Below are 16,329 nucleotides of genomic sequence, written 5' to 3'. Positions count from 1 at the left end.
CCCAATGAGGTGACCGCACCTTTCAACTATCAGCCAAAATAACCCTTTCCTCTCTTAAGTTATTTTGATTTGGTGTTTTGTCATAGCAATAAGACATATAACATATGCTTTTGTTGTACTTTTCATGGTAGCACTAGTGCCGAGAGTCTTGGAGGAAGAAGTTAGAAGATTCAATCTAAATAGTCATAAATAAGTAGTATTTTCCATTATGAAAACAACTGGGCAAGGTGGTACACATTTGCACTTCCAAGCTCTTAGGAGGCAAGGACAGTAGACCCTTGAGGTTCACTGGACAGCCAGCCTTGACAACTTGGTGTATTTCAGACCAATGAGAGAACTTGTCTCAAAAAACCCAAGGTGAGTGGTATCTGAAAAATGACAGAAGTCTTGTCCAATACTCTCAGGTGCACCCCCACACAGGTGGACATGTGCTCAGACTTGTCTTATATAAACAGGTGCATCCCTATACAGGTGGACATGTGCCCAGAGTTGTCCTAGTCACACAGGTGCACCCCCCCACAGGTGGACATGTGCTCAGACTTGTCTTATATAAACAGGTGCATCCTTATACAGGTGGACATGTGCCCAGAGTTGTCCTAGTCACACAGGTGCACCCCCCCACAGGTGGACATGTGCTCAGACTTGTCTTATATAAACAGGTGCATCCCTATACAGGTGGACATGTGCCCAGAGTTGTCCTAGTCACACAGATGCACCCCCCCACAGGTGGACATGTGCTCAGACTTGTCTTATTATAAACAGGTGCATCCTTATACAGGTGGACACATGCTCTGACTTGTCCTACACACACAGGTGCACCCCCCCACAGGTGGACACATGCTCTGACTTGTCCTACACACACAGGTGCATCCCCACACAGGTGGACACATGCTCAGACTTGTCCTATACACACAGGTGCATCCCCACACAGGAGGACACACGCTCAGACTTGTCCTACACACACACACAGGTGCACCCTTACACAGGTGGACACATGCTCAGACTTGTCCTACACACACAGGTGCATCACCACCCAGGAGGACACATGCTCTGACTTGTCCTACACACACAGGTGCACCCCACGCAGATGGACACACACTCATTGTCAAAGGATTGCTTTTTGTGTTGGTCTCACAGTCTGGCTCTTCATGCACTGATGGATGGTTGAGCTCACTCTGCCTCCTTGAGTCATTTGATGGACAGCGCTGCTCATGACACACATGAATGGGATTTTGTGGGGGATATGTGCTTTTTATTCCCTTGAGTAGATACAGAGAACTGGAAACTCTAAGCTAGATGGAAATTCAATATGGCTAAAAAAATACTGTGTGTGTGTATAAGTGTGTGTGTGTGTACTACTGTGTGTGTATGAGTGTGTATGTATGAGTATGCGTGTACATCTGTTTGAGACATATGTGTGCATGTGTGGTATACACACCCATGCACACATGTGGAGCCAAGTGGAGGATGTTGGGGGTTCCATTCTATCACTCCTCGCTCTATTGCTTTGAGACAGGGGTTTTCACTGACCCTGCTGATGGTTAGCCAGTGACCTTGTTGTCCCTTATCCCACAGCAGAGCCATGCTTGGCTTTCTATTCGCATGCCATGCTAAAAACTTGAACTCAGGAATGCGAGAAAACTCGTATTCTCACAGCAAGTACTCTTACCCACGGAGTCAACTCCTCAGATCCAGGAATGCGTATGCTACATTAGAGGACCTGCCATAGCCTATTGCAAAGTAACGGGTTACCATTTCCCATTGGTGCAAGTGATGCCTGAGGACCCTGACCCCTCCCTGACCCTTCCACATTCTCACCAACTCTCCTCGCCTTCTCTGTGATAGCGGATCCCCTGCTTGTGAAATAGCATCTCCTGCGGTTTTGATTTGCATTTTCCTAATGACTAATGGTGCAGAGTACCTGTTCACATGCACATTGGTCACTGTGTAGAGGAATATTTATTCATAGCCTTTACCCATTTGCTGGGCTTCCTCACGAATCCTGTGTGTAAGACCGTCATCAGATATCTGACTTGCCACTGTCTATAAGACAAGGTTTGTCGCACACACATTCAGTCCTTCTGTAGAGTCTATTTGTGTGCATGTGCATACATATGTGTATGTGTGCACGTAGATGAGTGTATGCCAGAGCACGCATGTGGAAGTCAGAGGAAAACGTGGGGGGAGTTGGTTCTCTTTCTATCATGTAGTTCCCTGAGATTGAACTCAGGTTGACAGGTATGGTGGCATCAGCCTTACCTGCTGAGCCATCTCTCTGGCCCATGACTTTTAAATTCAGATGTCATCCAACTTGTTGAATGTCTTCACCTCAGCATTCATAAAATGCCCATTGTCTAGCACAATGAGTCTCAACCTTCCTAATGCTGTTACTCTTTAATACGGTTCCTCACATTGTGGGGACCCGCAACCATGAAATCATTTCATTGTTACTCCACACGTGTAATTTTGCTACTTTTGTGGATTGTGAAGTAAATATTTGAGATGCAGGATGTCTGATATGTGACCTTAACCTCAAAGGGGGCGCGACCCACAGGTTGAGAAACACTGGTCTAAAAGCAAAGCAGTGAAGACTTAGATTTTTCCTCGTTACAGTTTTCTGTTTAAGCTTTCAAATCAAGGCTTATGACTCATTTCATCAAATTGTGTTTGTGGTATGAGGTAGGCATCTGATTGTGCTGCCGTGATAAAATACCTCAACAAAATCAACCTAAGTGAGGAAGGATTTGTTCTGCCTCACAGTTGGAGGGGATCAGTCTCTTGTGGTTGAGAAGGTGTGGTAGCAAAAACAGGGATCAACCGGTCACATCACATCAGAAAGCAAAGAAGGAACAGGAATGGAGGCCAAACTATAAAGCCTCTAAGCCCATCTCCAGTTACCCATTTCCTCTGTCAAGGCTGCACTTCCTAAATGTTCTAAACAAATGTTCTTTCCAAACAGCACCACCAGCTGTACCCAAGTGTTTAAACCCATGAGCCAATGAGGGGTATGTCACAGTCAAACCACATAAAGGACTAAGTGCATTCGTTCTTGTTCTTGTTCTTCTTCCTCCTCCTCCCTCTCCTCCTCCTCCTCCCCCTCCTCCCCCTCCTCCTCTTCCTCCTCCTCCCCCTCCTCCTCCTCTTCTTTCTTCCTTCTTCTTCTTCTTCTTCTTCTTCTTCTTCTTCTTCTTCTTCTTCTTCTTCTTCTTCTCTCCTCCTCCTCCTCCTCCTCCTCCTCCTCCTCCTCCTCCTCTTCCTCCTCCTCCTCTTCCTCCTCCTCCTCTTCCTCCTCCTCCTCTTCTTCCTTCTTCTTCTTCTTCTTCTTCTTCTTCTTCTTCTTCTTCTTCTTCTTCTTCTTCTTCTTCTTCTTCTTCTTCTCCTCCTCCTCCTCCTCCTCCTCCTCCTCCTCTTCCTCCTCCTCCTCTTCCTCCTCCTCCTCCTCCTCTTCCTCCTCCTCCTTCTTTCTTCTTCTTCTTCTTCTTCTTCTTCTTCTTCTTCTTCTTCTTCTTCTTCTTCTTCTTCTCCTCCTCCTCCTCCTCCTCCTCCTCCTCCTCCTCCTCTTCCTCCTCCTCCTCTTCCTCCTCCTCCCCCTCCTCCTCCTCCTCTTCTTCCTTCTTCTTCTTCTTCTTCTTCTTCTTCTTCTTCTTCTTCTTCTTCTTCTTCTTCTCCTCCTCCTCCTCCTCCTCCTCCTCCTCTTCCTCCTCCTCCTCTTCCTCCTCCTCCTCCTCTTCCTCCTCCTTCTTTCTTCTTCTTCTTCTTCTTCTTCTTCTTCTTCTTCTTCTTCTTCTTCTTCTTCTTCTTCTTCTTCTTCTTCTTCTTCTTGTTTCTTCCTCCTCCTCTTCCTCCTCCTCTTCTTCTTCTTGTTTCTTTTTCCTCCTCCTTCCCCCTCCCCCTCCTCCTCCTCCTCCTCTTCTTCCTCTTCCTCCTCCTCCTCTCCCTCCCAATCCTTTATCTTCAAGATGAAAACTCTAATTTTGCCTATGTGTATATGACTGTATGTGAGTTTGCACATGAGTGCAGGTGCCCATGGAGGTCAGAAGAGGGTACAGGTCTCCTTGAACTAGAGTTATAAGGGGTTGTGAGCCACTAGGAACCAAACCTGGGTCCTCTGCAAGAGAAGTGAGCCCCTTCAATTACATTTAAAACTGTAGATATCTAGTTGTCCACGTGTGATTTGGTGGAAATAAATTTAATCTTCCCCAACTGAATGACCCTGCACTCTGCACATCAGCTGGCTAATGCCAGTGTTTGTTCCTGAGCCCTCAACACCATTGCATTGACCTACATTTTCATGCCAGAACTACTGCCTAGGCTCACACAGATTTGCAGTAGATTTTGGGAAATAGGAGTTCTCCAACCCTTTTATTTTTTTGACAGTAGCTTTGGCATCTAATAAGATACCCCTTACAATTTTAGGATTCATTACTTAGTTGCTTTGGATGTGTGTGTTGTGTGCACGCATGTGCACATGTATGTACATAGGTATATGGAGCCAATATCTGATGTTTGTTGGCTTTCTCAGTAACTCTCCACTCTTTTTTTTTTAAAATAGAGTTTCTCAGTGAACCCAGAGCTCATCGATTCGTCTGGACTGATTGCTCAGTGAGGTCCAGGGATCCTCCTGCCTCGGCCTCCCTAGTGCTGCTGCTGTAGATGTGCAGCGCTGTGTCAGGCCTTTCACCTGTGTGATGGGAATTGCACCTCTCCAGGCCCTCCCCTGCCATTTCTGCTGCTACTCTGATAGTGAACCCACTCAATGTGAAGAGGGACTTGGGGGTTGCTGTCCAATAAGACAGAGTCTCCCGGTCCACAAACATGGGACGCCTTTCCTTGTAGCTACATCTTCAGTTCTCCTAGCCATGGTTTATAATTGCTAGTGTGCCACAGGTTGAATGTCAAATGTCACCCAAAGGTCTGTCACCAGGGATATAGGATATAAAAGGAATATGAAAAAATCTCTTCCTCCTTCCCTTCCCTCTCCTCTCCCCCTCTCTCCCTCTCTCCCTCCCTCCCTCCCTCCCTCCCTCCCTCCCTCCCTCCCTCCCTCCCTCCCTCCCTCTTTCTCCTTTCTGTCTTGACAATCTCTCTCACCATTATGGGCTGCCAAAACCAGAGTGTCACCTGATCCTGGACTCTCCAGAGTGTGACCTGTTTTTAACTCCCTTAGCGTCATGTATCAGGGACTTCCATTACAACGTCAGAACACTCACTAATACAGTAAGTAAATCGTGCATTTCTTTTGACAAATTTATTCCTATGTGGCTTTTATTATTTCCATGATTATAAATGGGCTTTACTTCTTTAAATTCATTTGAGGAATGTTCATTGATGGTGTATGAATACACAATTGATTTTCATGTGCTGATTTTAAATATTTAATTTTATTCAGTAATGTTTCACAGTTTGCAGGGACTGTTTCGGTGTGGATGTTGACTGCTACTCAAAGGTCTGTGTGTGAAGACATGGCCCTTAGAGTGGTACATCTGGGTGGGAGGCTCTGGCCTTTGGGAAGCCTGTGTCATTTGAAATTATTTATTAGTTTCAATAGCTCCTTTGTAAGGGGTCTATGATTACCTATGTGTAAGATCATTTAATCTCAGAGACTATTACTTCTGTCTGGTTACATTCGTGTGTGTGTGTGTGTGTGTGTGTGTGTGTGTGTGTGTGTGTGTGAGAGAGAGAGAGAGAGAGAGAAACAGAGAGAGACACAGAGAGACACAGAGAGAGACAGAGAGAGACAGAGACAGAGAGAGAGACAGAGACAGAGAGACGGAGACAGGGTGGGGGGGAGGGAGAGAGAGTGAGCGTGTGCTAATGGATATAGTTTTGTGGTACAGATGGAACCCAGGGCTTTTTATGTAAGAATTCTACCACTGAGCCACGCCCCAGCCCCTCACTGGGGGATTCTAGGCAGGGGCTCTACCACTGAGCCACACCCCAGCCCCTCACTGGGGGATTCTAGGCAGGGGCTCTACCACTGAGCCACACCCCAGCCCCTCACTGGGGGATTCTAGGCAGGGGCTCTACCACTGAGCCACGCCCCCAGCCCCTCACTGGAGGATTCTAGGCAGGGGCTCTACCACTGAGCCACGCCCCCAGCCCCTCACTGGGGGATTCTAGGCAGGGGCTCTACCACTGGGCTTCCCTCCACCAGCTCTTTTGTCTTTTCTTTCTCCTTTATACCTAATTGCTCTGTATAGCACCTCAGTGCACAGAAGTAGAGAGAATGGACAGTCTTTTCTTGTTCCTGATTGTAGGGGATAAATCCCCAGTCTTTACCACTGAACATGATTGTGTGTGTGTGTGTGTGTGTGTGTGTGTGTGTGTGTGTGTTTATATTTATTTTCCTCTCCCTTTCCATCGCCTCTAATAGATGTCATTTATTAGACTCAGGAAGTTCCCTCACATTCCTGACTTGTTGACCATTGCTATCATGAATGGCTCATCAATTCTGATTTTGTTAAATCAGACTTTCCTGCATCTATTGAGACGATCATGTGGCTTTTAAGATTCTATCAACGTGGTGTGTTCCATGAACTGATTTTTAGATGTTAATTAAACCTTCCACCCCAAGGGTGAATCCAATTTACACACATACACACACACACACACACACACACACACACACACACAGACAGACAGAGAGAGACAGAGAGAGAGACAGAGACAGACAGAGACAGAGAGAGAGAGAGGAAGAGAGAGAGAGAGAGAGAGAGAGAGAGAGAGAGAGAGAGAGGGAGAACTTGACTTAATTTCCTGGGTGTAAGATAAAAAGGATTTTGCATCTGTATTCATAAGCGTTACCCATCTGTGGTCTTCTTTAATCGTAATATCTGGGTGTGAGTTCAGGGTCATCCCAGCCTGATAGGAATGACCTGGGAACTATTCTTACCCATTCAACTTTTTGGAAGAGGTTTTGGAGAATTAATGTTAAAATTTCTCTTCCTTAATCCAGCTTTCAACTAAAGGCATTTGAGTATATGCTTCTCTCTGTGTGTTGAGGTTCATATGTGTATGTTTGTGCATGTATGTTTGTGTATGTAGAAGCCATAGGTCAGCCTTAGGTGTTGTTCCTCAGGTATCATCCACCTTATTTTGAGACAGGGTCTCTCTCTGGCCCAGAACTTTCTGACTGAGCTAAAATGGCTGACCAGCAAACCCTAGAGGCCTTCCTGTTTATCTCCCAGTTCTGCGGTTACAGGAGTGTGCCGCTGCACCAGGTTCTTAAAAACGTGGCTTCTGGGTATGAAGCTCAGATCCTCCTCATACAAGCATGCCAAGGGCTTGCAGACAGAGTCACCTCCCCAGACCCATCGGTGTTTTGATGGGATCACTCTTTTTACTTGCTATGGGTCAGTTTATATGTTCTGTTTTTTTCTTTTTCTTTCTTTCTTTTAATTGAGCTGGTTTTGGTTGTCTGTATCATTACAGAACTTTGTCTCCCTAATGTTGTCCTATTTATTGGTGATAGTTGCTTATGGCTTTGACCACAATCTCTTTCAAGTCTGTAAAGTCAGATACAATACTCTTTCTATTTCCGATTCTACTAGTCTGAGCCATCTTCCTATTTTCTTTGTCGGAGTAGGTAAAGATGTCAAGAGAGCCATTCCAAGGGCTGGTGGGATGGCCCAGTGGGTAAAGCATTTGTTGCACAAGCCTGAGGTCCTGAGTTTGAGCCTCAGAACCTACTGAAAATCAGAGGTGTGGCTGGAGGTGTGGGAGGCGCGTGCGTACACACACACACACACACACACACACACACACACGCACACCAAGTCCTGACTCCTGGCTTCCCTGGCTTTCTCTGCTCTGTGCCTATCTCAGATCTATTCACCTCAGCCTTTATCTTCATCATTTCTTGGGATTTTCTTCCCTTCAAATGTTTTGACTGCACCCCACATTTTCTAGGGTGCTGGGTGCTTTCACTGGTGCAACCATCTTCCTGTGTGGTTTCCGATTTAACCTGTTCGTCATTCAGGAATGTCCCATTCGTTTTCTCCATATTTGCAATAAGTTTACAAAGCCCGGGACATTGATTCTTTAGTGTCTACTCCCAACCACATCCTCTCTGAGAGCCAGTGCCCTGACACCTTGTTAATGTCAAATAGACCCCCCTGGTCATCCTCTGGCTTAAGTAGGATGTTACTCACCAGTTTCCAGGCATTGAGCTTTGTATATGTGGCCAAGGAGTGTGTGTGTGTGTGTGTGTGTGTGTGTGTGTGTGTGTGTAACCAGACCAGAAAATGGAGCCTGAGTCACTGTGCAACCTCCAGCTGAACCATGAGGAAGCAGAAGCACAGGGATGTTGCAGCTTTGGGGGTAGAGAGGGGTGAGTGAGTAGAGGAAGGGTCAGTGCAATGAGGCCTTAGGGAGACATGAGGTTCCATGAGACATGGGGCCTGGGGTCACCTGTCCTGATGCATGACTCGGTTCCCTTCTCTGTGAGCCTCAGACAAGCCTGATTTCTGGAGAGCAAGCAAGAATTTAGTTGACGTGTGATATGTTGTTGCATAAATAATGACTTCACATCAAAAGCTTTTAAATTTTATTTTGTATTTGTGTATGTGTTTGTGTCTCTACTGTGACTTTATGTGTGTTTGCATATATTTGCACATGTATGTGCAGGAATGTGCATCTGCATTAGACAGACTGACTTACAGATGCGCGCACACACATACATACACATATATGATATATATCATAGATGGAGATACATACATATATATAGTGTATAACAATATATATATATATAATGTATATAATATAGATAAAGATACACACACACACACACACACACATATATATGTATATATCTCCATCTATATTCTGAGCCCAGAGCTTGTCCATCTTGTTCCTGGGATCCCTTGTCTCTGTATTCTAAGTGTTGGGATTACAAATGGGTCGCCATTCCTATCTAACATTTATATTCAGTTGTCACAGTTATGCACCAAGTGCTTTAGCTACTGAGACATCTCATAAGACACTCTTTTAACCTCCGGAGATGAACAGTTCTCTACAGTCATTCAACTGTGTGATCGCACGCTAGAACATTTTGCTTCTACCTAACAGAACCCTGGCACCAATGGTGAGCCTCTCTCCCTTTCCCTGCTCTCAGTTTCTATGGCCGTCGGCTTTAGCTGTTAATACGTTAGAGACACCTGGGAAGAGAGTCTTTTATTTTTCAATTATATATTTATTTTATGTACATCAGTGCACTGTCACTGTCCTCAGACACACCAGAAGAGGGCATCAGATCCCATTACAGATGGTTGTGAGCCACTATGTTGTTGCTGGGAATTGAACTCAGGACCTCTGGAAGAGCCATCTTTCCAGCCCAGGAAGAGAGTCTTAAGAAAGAATTTTCTAGGTCAGGTTAGTTTGTAAACACACTTGTGAGGGAATGTTTTCTTAACTGGACTGGTCAAAGTGGATGGCCTGGCCTGCTGTGGGCTGAACCATTTCCTGGGTTGAGGCCCTGGACTGTATGCGAATAGAGAACATGAACTGAGTACTAAGCACACAGTACTCATTGTTCTGTGTCTTAACCACAGAAGTGATGTAATTAGGTGTCTCCGGTTCCTGTCTTGACTCCCCTGCAATGGGGGACTGTAAACTGGAACCAGCTAAAACAAACCTTTCCTACTGTAGGCTGCCTTTTGCCAGGGTGCTTAATTACAACAACAAAAGAGAAGAATCCAGGACACTGACTTCATTTCCCTGAGGTCGTAACTCCGCCTCCCACTTTCTCCCCACCTCTGGGCCCATTCATCTATAAGATGGTGGGTGCCTTGTTGCCCCGAGCCTCTGAACTGCAAATGTGTGACTCTGTGCTAGGACCCTCTCAGCAAAGAGCTACAAGCCAGGTGCCAAGGGCATACATCTTGGGGGCTGAGTAGAAAAGAGTCTAGGAAGCATGGCGTCCTGCCCTTCAGGGACACAGCACAGCACAGGGTGTTAGTGTCAGAGAGTGGCATTATGAGGTGCCCTGTGTACACCAGGGCAGTAAGCAACACAGGAAATGACTGTGGTAAAACCTTTCTCCATAGTCACACATGTTGGGGACCTCTAGCCTCAGAGACAAGGTTGTCACAGGCCTGAGGTATCACGGGAACTGACACGTTATGAGTAACATGGAGTCACCATGGACTGAGAGCTGCTCTGAATGACTCAGGAGATCCAGGGTGTGCTGTGACTCCTCCCACTGGAGGGACTCAGTTCCATAGTGAGAGTCAGTTGCTGACACACACAAAAAAACCCACAGGACCTTGCCACAGTAGGATAGATAGTAAGGCCCACAGAAGGAGAATCACAAAACCTACGGAAGTGGCTCAGTATGCCAGGCATTGTGTCTGAACCTTCACTGAAATCGCTTCATTTAAACTGAGTCTAGAGGTTCGTGTCTGAGATCTCATAAATCTGGGGCAGAAAAATCACAGGTTAAAAGCCTGCCTGGGCTATACAATTAGTTCAGAGTGAGCCTGGGAAACTTAGAGAAATCATGCCTCAAAAATATTTTAAAGGGCTTGTAGGTGTGGATTAGTGGTAGAGCCCCTGCCTAGAATCCCCCAGTGAGGGGTGGGGGCGTGGCTTAGTGGTAGAGCCCCTGCCTAGAATCCCCCAGTGAGGGGCTGGGGGGCGTGGCTCAGTGGGAGAGCCCCTGTCTAGAATCCCCCAGTGGGGGGTGGGGGCGTGGCTCAGTGGTAGAGCCCCTCCTAGAATCACCCAGTGAGGGGCTGGAGGTGTGGCTCAGTTGTAGAGCCCCTGCCTAGAATCCCCTAGTGAGGGGCTGGGGTGTGGCTCAGTGGTAGAGCCCCTGCCTAGAATCCCCCAGTGAGGGGCTGGGGCGTGGCTCAGTGGTAGAGCCCTTCCTAGAATCCCCCAGTGAGGGGCTGGGGCGTGGCTCAGTGGTAGAGCCCCTCCTAGAATCCCCCAGTGAGGGGCTGGGGCGTGGCTCAGTGGTAGAGCCCCTGCCTAGAATCCCCCAGTGAGGGGCTGGGGCGTGGCTCAGTGGTAGAGCCCTTCCTAGAATCCCCCAGTGAGGGGCTGGGGCGTGGCTCAGTGGTAGAGCCCCTCCTAGAATCCCCCAGTGAGGGGCTGGGGGCGTGGCTCAGTGGTAGAGCCCCTGCCTAGAATCCCCCAGTGAGGGGCTGGGGTGTGGCTCAGTGGTAGAGCAACTACAGTCCTATCACATGCCTGAGATCACGTGTTCCGTCCTCAATACCTTCCTTCTCCCAAGTAGAAAAAAATCAGAATGTTGGCTCATTCTGAGAAGAGGCAGATGCATGTGATCCTGGAAGGGTGTCCAGGAGCCATCACTGATGCAGCTCTGGGTCACAGTTGGTGACACAAGTGTGTAATTACGTTTTTGTCAACTATGCTCCTTATGTGTACACTTTTAGTGCACAAAATAGTTCACAGACAAGGGCTATGGGTATCATAGTCAGTCCGAAAGAATCAAACATCACGGACTCAATTTCCAGTTCAGTTTCCCTTTAAGCAGCTTAGTCTGACCCATCCTGTTCACTTCTACCATCCTGTGGTGTATGCCACGTCTCTGAAAGCAACCTGCCTTTGCATCTCCCTCTGATACACAGAGACTCTTGGTTTTCACAGCCTGCAGGGATGGAGGGTTCTTGCCTAACCTTCATTAAGTCCTGGCTCTGTTGAGTCTAACCATGGACCTGGGAAGACTGCTACCCTCACACCAACCTCATCATAGCTGCTGGCTCCCACTAGTCTCTCTCTGTCTTTCTCCTCCCTTTCTTGTCTCCCCTCCCTTCCTTACCTCTTCCCTCCACCCTCTCTCTGTCCCTTTTTTGCGATGTAGTCCTGGCTGTCCTAGAACTCACTCTGTAGACCAGGCTGGCCTCGATCTCAGAGATCCACCTGCCTCTGCCTCCCAAGTGCTGGCTTTAAGACTTGCATTACCACGGCCTGTCACTATTCTCTTTTTTTTTTTTTTTTTTTTTTTTTTTGGTTCTTATTTTCGGAGCTGGGGACCGAACCCAGGGCCTTGCGCTTCCTAGGCAAGCGCTCTACCACTGAGCTAAATCCCCAACCCCTTGTCACTATTCTCTTATGTTCATGTGTAACACATTATGTAATGCAGAGACACTCGTCATGTCAATTTTTCATTGGTATAATTAACATTCAAATACTCATCTTAGCCAGGCCTGGTGTTATCTTAGTACTTGGGAGGCAGAGACTGGCGAATCACAAGTATGAGGCCAGCCAGGACTGCACAGCAAGACTCTGTCTTCAAAAAAAAAAATCTTGGGAACTCGGGGGGGATAGTTCACTCAGTAAAGTGCTTGCCTTTCAAACATGGAGATCCTCTGAATCCACATAAAAATTATACTGTGTAATCCTGGTGATGGGAGGCAGGGACAAGAGGATCCCTCCAAGCTTACACCCATCCTAAGGGGTGAAGTTCGAGGCCAGCAAGAATGGCATGTCAAAGAAGAGGTGGGAAGTGATTGAGGACCAATACCTTTACATGCATGTGTACACATACACAGTCACACACACACACACACACACACACACATACACACACACACGTGCACGTCCCCATATCAAAACATGCATATAGCCAGGCAGTGCTGGTACACTCCTTTAATCCCAGCACTGGAGGGGCAGAGGCAGGCAGATCTCTGAGTTTGAGGCTAGCCTGGTTTACAGAGTGAGTTCCTGGAGAGCCAGGGCTACACAGAGAAACCCTGTCTCAAAAAATCTAAACCAAACCAAACCACAACAGCACCAATGAACAGTAACCAAAACCACACATAGATACATACACGCATAGATTTAAAAAAAATCCTTGATTTTTTTTACCTGTATAGGCTTCCATAGATCACTTCCTATCAGCCCCACAGTCTTGCCACAACCTTATGCCAGGCAAGCTGCACTTTCCTTTATTTGTCCCCAGACTCCACAGCTTCCATTCTCTCCTACATGACGTCTTAGAATACCTCCAGGGGATGGCTAACAGCAACTGACAATTTGACAGAATCTAGAATTGCTTAGGAGACCACACCTCTGGGAACACCCATGAAAGGTTATCTAGATGGGGTTAATTAGGGAAGGAAGACCCACCCTAATAGTGGGTGTTACCTTGGGCTGAGGTTCTGAACTGAAAGGAAGGAGATTGAGCTGAGGACTGGCAGTCATCTCTTTCTGCTTCTTGACTACAGCTGCCATAGTGGGCTGTCCTCTCCAGCCAGGAGCCAAAACGAACCTTCAGTTCTTAAAGTGACTTAGCCAGGCATTTAATCTGAGCAACGGGAAAATGACTAATTACTCCAGACGTTAGCTTTTCAGTATAGAGATAGAACGGTACCTGGCATACGGTCGGTTGGTGCTCTATAAACAAGAGACGTGGAACTGTTATCCAGATGTGACCGTCACACTTTCTGGCTGCCCGCTGTCCTCCTTTGGGCCAGTCTGATGTTGGATCTGGAGTGAATCTGGGCAGAATCTGAAACAGGAAAAATTGTCAGGTTGGAGCAAGGGGTAGAGGCAGGAGAGAAAGGAAAACATTCGAAGACTCAAAAAAGGTCTCCGCTGGGAAACGAATCCCCAGGTGCGTCTCTCCAGGGGACAGTGTTTGGTGCAGGACACCGTGAATGGTAGGATGTTAGCTTTCGGGAGCCATTGACGACACATACCGAGACCTATGGATGGAGAGATGCGTAGGTGTTAGGGCTGAGGTCCCTTGTGGCCTGTGTGGTGGAAACTCAAACACCTTTCAGAATGGAGAAGTTCTACTCAGCTACAAACTCATAAGGACCTGAGCAGTGAGCACCAGACTTCCCTTCGCTATGAATTATGTCTTTGGCCTCCAGCCGGCTGTGGACTTGGTAAGGAACCTGCCACGGTTCACACAATCTTTAATTTCCCAAGGGTGGTGTTCCTCATGGTGACTGACGTAAGTATTGCTAATCCTGGACTTAGTCATGCTGGGAACCCAGTGGTGGCTGTGGGGCGTTGGGGGTGGGGCACAAGCTCAGTTTTCCTTCTGGGGAAAGAGGTCCAGGAGAGGGAAAGGTGGGACTCAAAGTCAATGGAGGTGGAGAAGGAGGAAGCTGCTCTGATAGGTTCTTAGACCCCCTGGGGGCCTTGGGCTCTGCCCTATGTCCTTTCTTCTTTCAGGTAGACAAGGACCATGGGACATTGCAGTGTAATCAGGAACTTGCTCAGTTTGAGCCTTGAGCATCTATCGCTGGTGACATTGGTTCTCCCTGGCTGTCTCGAGCTGCTCCTGCCAGTGTCTGGCAGCTTGGGATGATCTGTCAGAGGTTGTTAGCTTTGGGATGTGGCAGAGCCATGAGTCTCTTGACAGTATCTTCTTGGTCCCTCCGTGGTCCCCCACGCTGTGCAACCGGGACAGGAACAGACACATGATTGCTCTGGGCTGTGGCGAGTGATGAGGGAGAAGGTGCCCTGGGGTCAGATCATGTCTCTGGGGAGATGGGCAAAGTTTCAATATGGCTTTTGAGAACCTGGTCTCAAAGCAGGGAAAATTTTTTAGGACTTTCCCTCACCCCCCCATCCCAAGCTGCAGAGATTCGGGCAAGCAGCCTCCTGTCATCATGTTCAGGAACTTTCCACCATCGTGGCTTCCTTGCAGTGATGGACTGTGACACCCGAACTGTGAGCCAACCATTCCTCCCTTGAGTCACCTCTGGTCAGGGGTTTGGTCCACAGCAGTGCGAAAAGCAACTGAGCTACCTGGGGAGTGGTGGTACACTGTCACCTTGACCATCTTAGTGACACAAAAATAGAAGCTTGTCACATCAGTACGAAGAAAGAATGTGGACCCGGGTCTCTTAGAGTTCACTCCACTAACGTACGGTCTCTGGAACTGGTTACAAAGGGTTAACGTTTTAGAAGAGTTATGACTAGAAAGTGTGCGCACAGAGTTCTTTGCAAAGACCATGTTCTTAGATAAGCTCAGGGCAGACTTAAATCAAGCTTCCAGGTTTGGATTGGTCCACAGGGAAGACCATTAGATCACGGGCAAAATTGATACACATTGTATTCTGTTGCCTCGCAACTAAGCATAAATAGAGTGCCAAGGATGGTTTACATAAATGTCTACATTAGACAGAGCCCAAGAGGCAAACTGGTAGAAGACACCTGCAAAAATGGAACAACAGTAAGAGAAAAACTTAAAAACAAACAAACAGCTATTTAACCAGGCTCCCTTCATGCAGGTTTATAATCCCAGACCCAGACAGGCTGAGACACGGGAGGACTGTGAATAATAGCCAGCCTGGGATACCTACTGAGGCTCTGTTTCAGAAAAAGTTGAAGCAGGAAGACAAGAAAAACAAAGTCAGGGCTGGAGAGATGGCTCAGCGGTTAAGAACACCGACTGCTCTTCAGGAGGTCCTGAGTTCAATTCCCAGCAACCACATGGTGGCTCACAACCATCTGTAATGGGATCTGATGTCCTCATCTGGCATGCAGGCATACATGCAGACAGACCACTCATACATAAAATACACAAATAAATAAAGCTTAAAAACAAAAGAGAAGCAAGGTCAGTGCCAAAGTTCTAACAATGAGCACAAATCCCAGAGAGAGAACACAGATGGCTCTCCCTTTTAGCATGGAAATTTCCATCCTCCTTGAGGAAGGAAAATGAATGAAGGGATGAGTTTACCAAAGGATAACACTAGAGACTTCTCAGAATGTCAGAGCTTCAGCTTCCAGAATTAAAGGACCCCGAGAATGCTCAGTGGATCACCCTGTGGGGCCAATTTTCCTCAGCACTGCCATTTTGAAATTTCACATCACCAACAATTTAGTGAAGAATCTAGACCCTCCCAGAAGTAAAAGTTCAGGGTGCATGCTGAGGAGAATAAAGCGTGGTTTCAGAACGCTGGACATTAGTTCTGGAAGCTAAGACACGGTGGGGCAAGGGTGTCACCATTTTTCAAAGAAATTATCTTTATATTTTGAGCTCTATATGTCCCCAAACTATTCATCACATAGGCAAACAAGGTGGGTGTTCTACTTTCCTGTCTGTTACAGGGACAGGCAACCAGGACAAAACAAAGCAACTTGGGAAGGAAAGGGTTTATTTGGCTTCCACTTCTAGATCACAGTCCATCCCTGAAGGGAGTCAGGGCAGGAACTAAAGTAGAAACTTGGAGCAGAATGCATGGAGGAATGTTGCTTGCTGGCTTGCTCCTGACTACGTTTCCTATACAGCTCAGGATTACTAGGGAATGGTGCTGCCCACTGTGGGCTGAGTCCTCTTGCCATCAATTAAGGCATCTAGACAATCCCTCACAGACATGCCCACAAAGGAACCTAGTAAAA

At 47.1% G+C, this 16,329-nt stretch overlaps 1 protein-coding gene across 2 annotated transcripts in view; it reads right to left on the bottom strand.

Annotated features, from left to right (window-relative positions):
- Positions 1–16,329, bottom strand: part of Card11 (caspase recruitment domain family, member 11) — a 136,958-nt gene that overhangs the window by 50,304 nt on the left and 70,325 nt on the right. For both annotated transcript variants that reach the window (NM_001419863.1, XM_039089959.2), the window contains exon 2: positions 13,340–13,477. In NM_001419863.1, coding sequence (NP_001406792.1) covers positions 13,340–13,346 — 7 coding nt within the window. In that variant the 5' untranslated portion in view covers positions 13,347–13,477. The remainder of the gene's footprint in view (positions 1–13,339; positions 13,478–16,329) is intronic.

This window comes from Rattus norvegicus, chromosome 12 (assembly GCF_036323735.1).
Source record: "Rattus norvegicus strain BN/NHsdMcwi chromosome 12, GRCr8, whole genome shotgun sequence".
Taxonomy (NCBI): Eukaryota; Metazoa; Chordata; class Mammalia; order Rodentia; family Muridae; genus Rattus; species Rattus norvegicus.
This window is presented reverse-complemented; position numbering and strand designations above follow the sequence as displayed.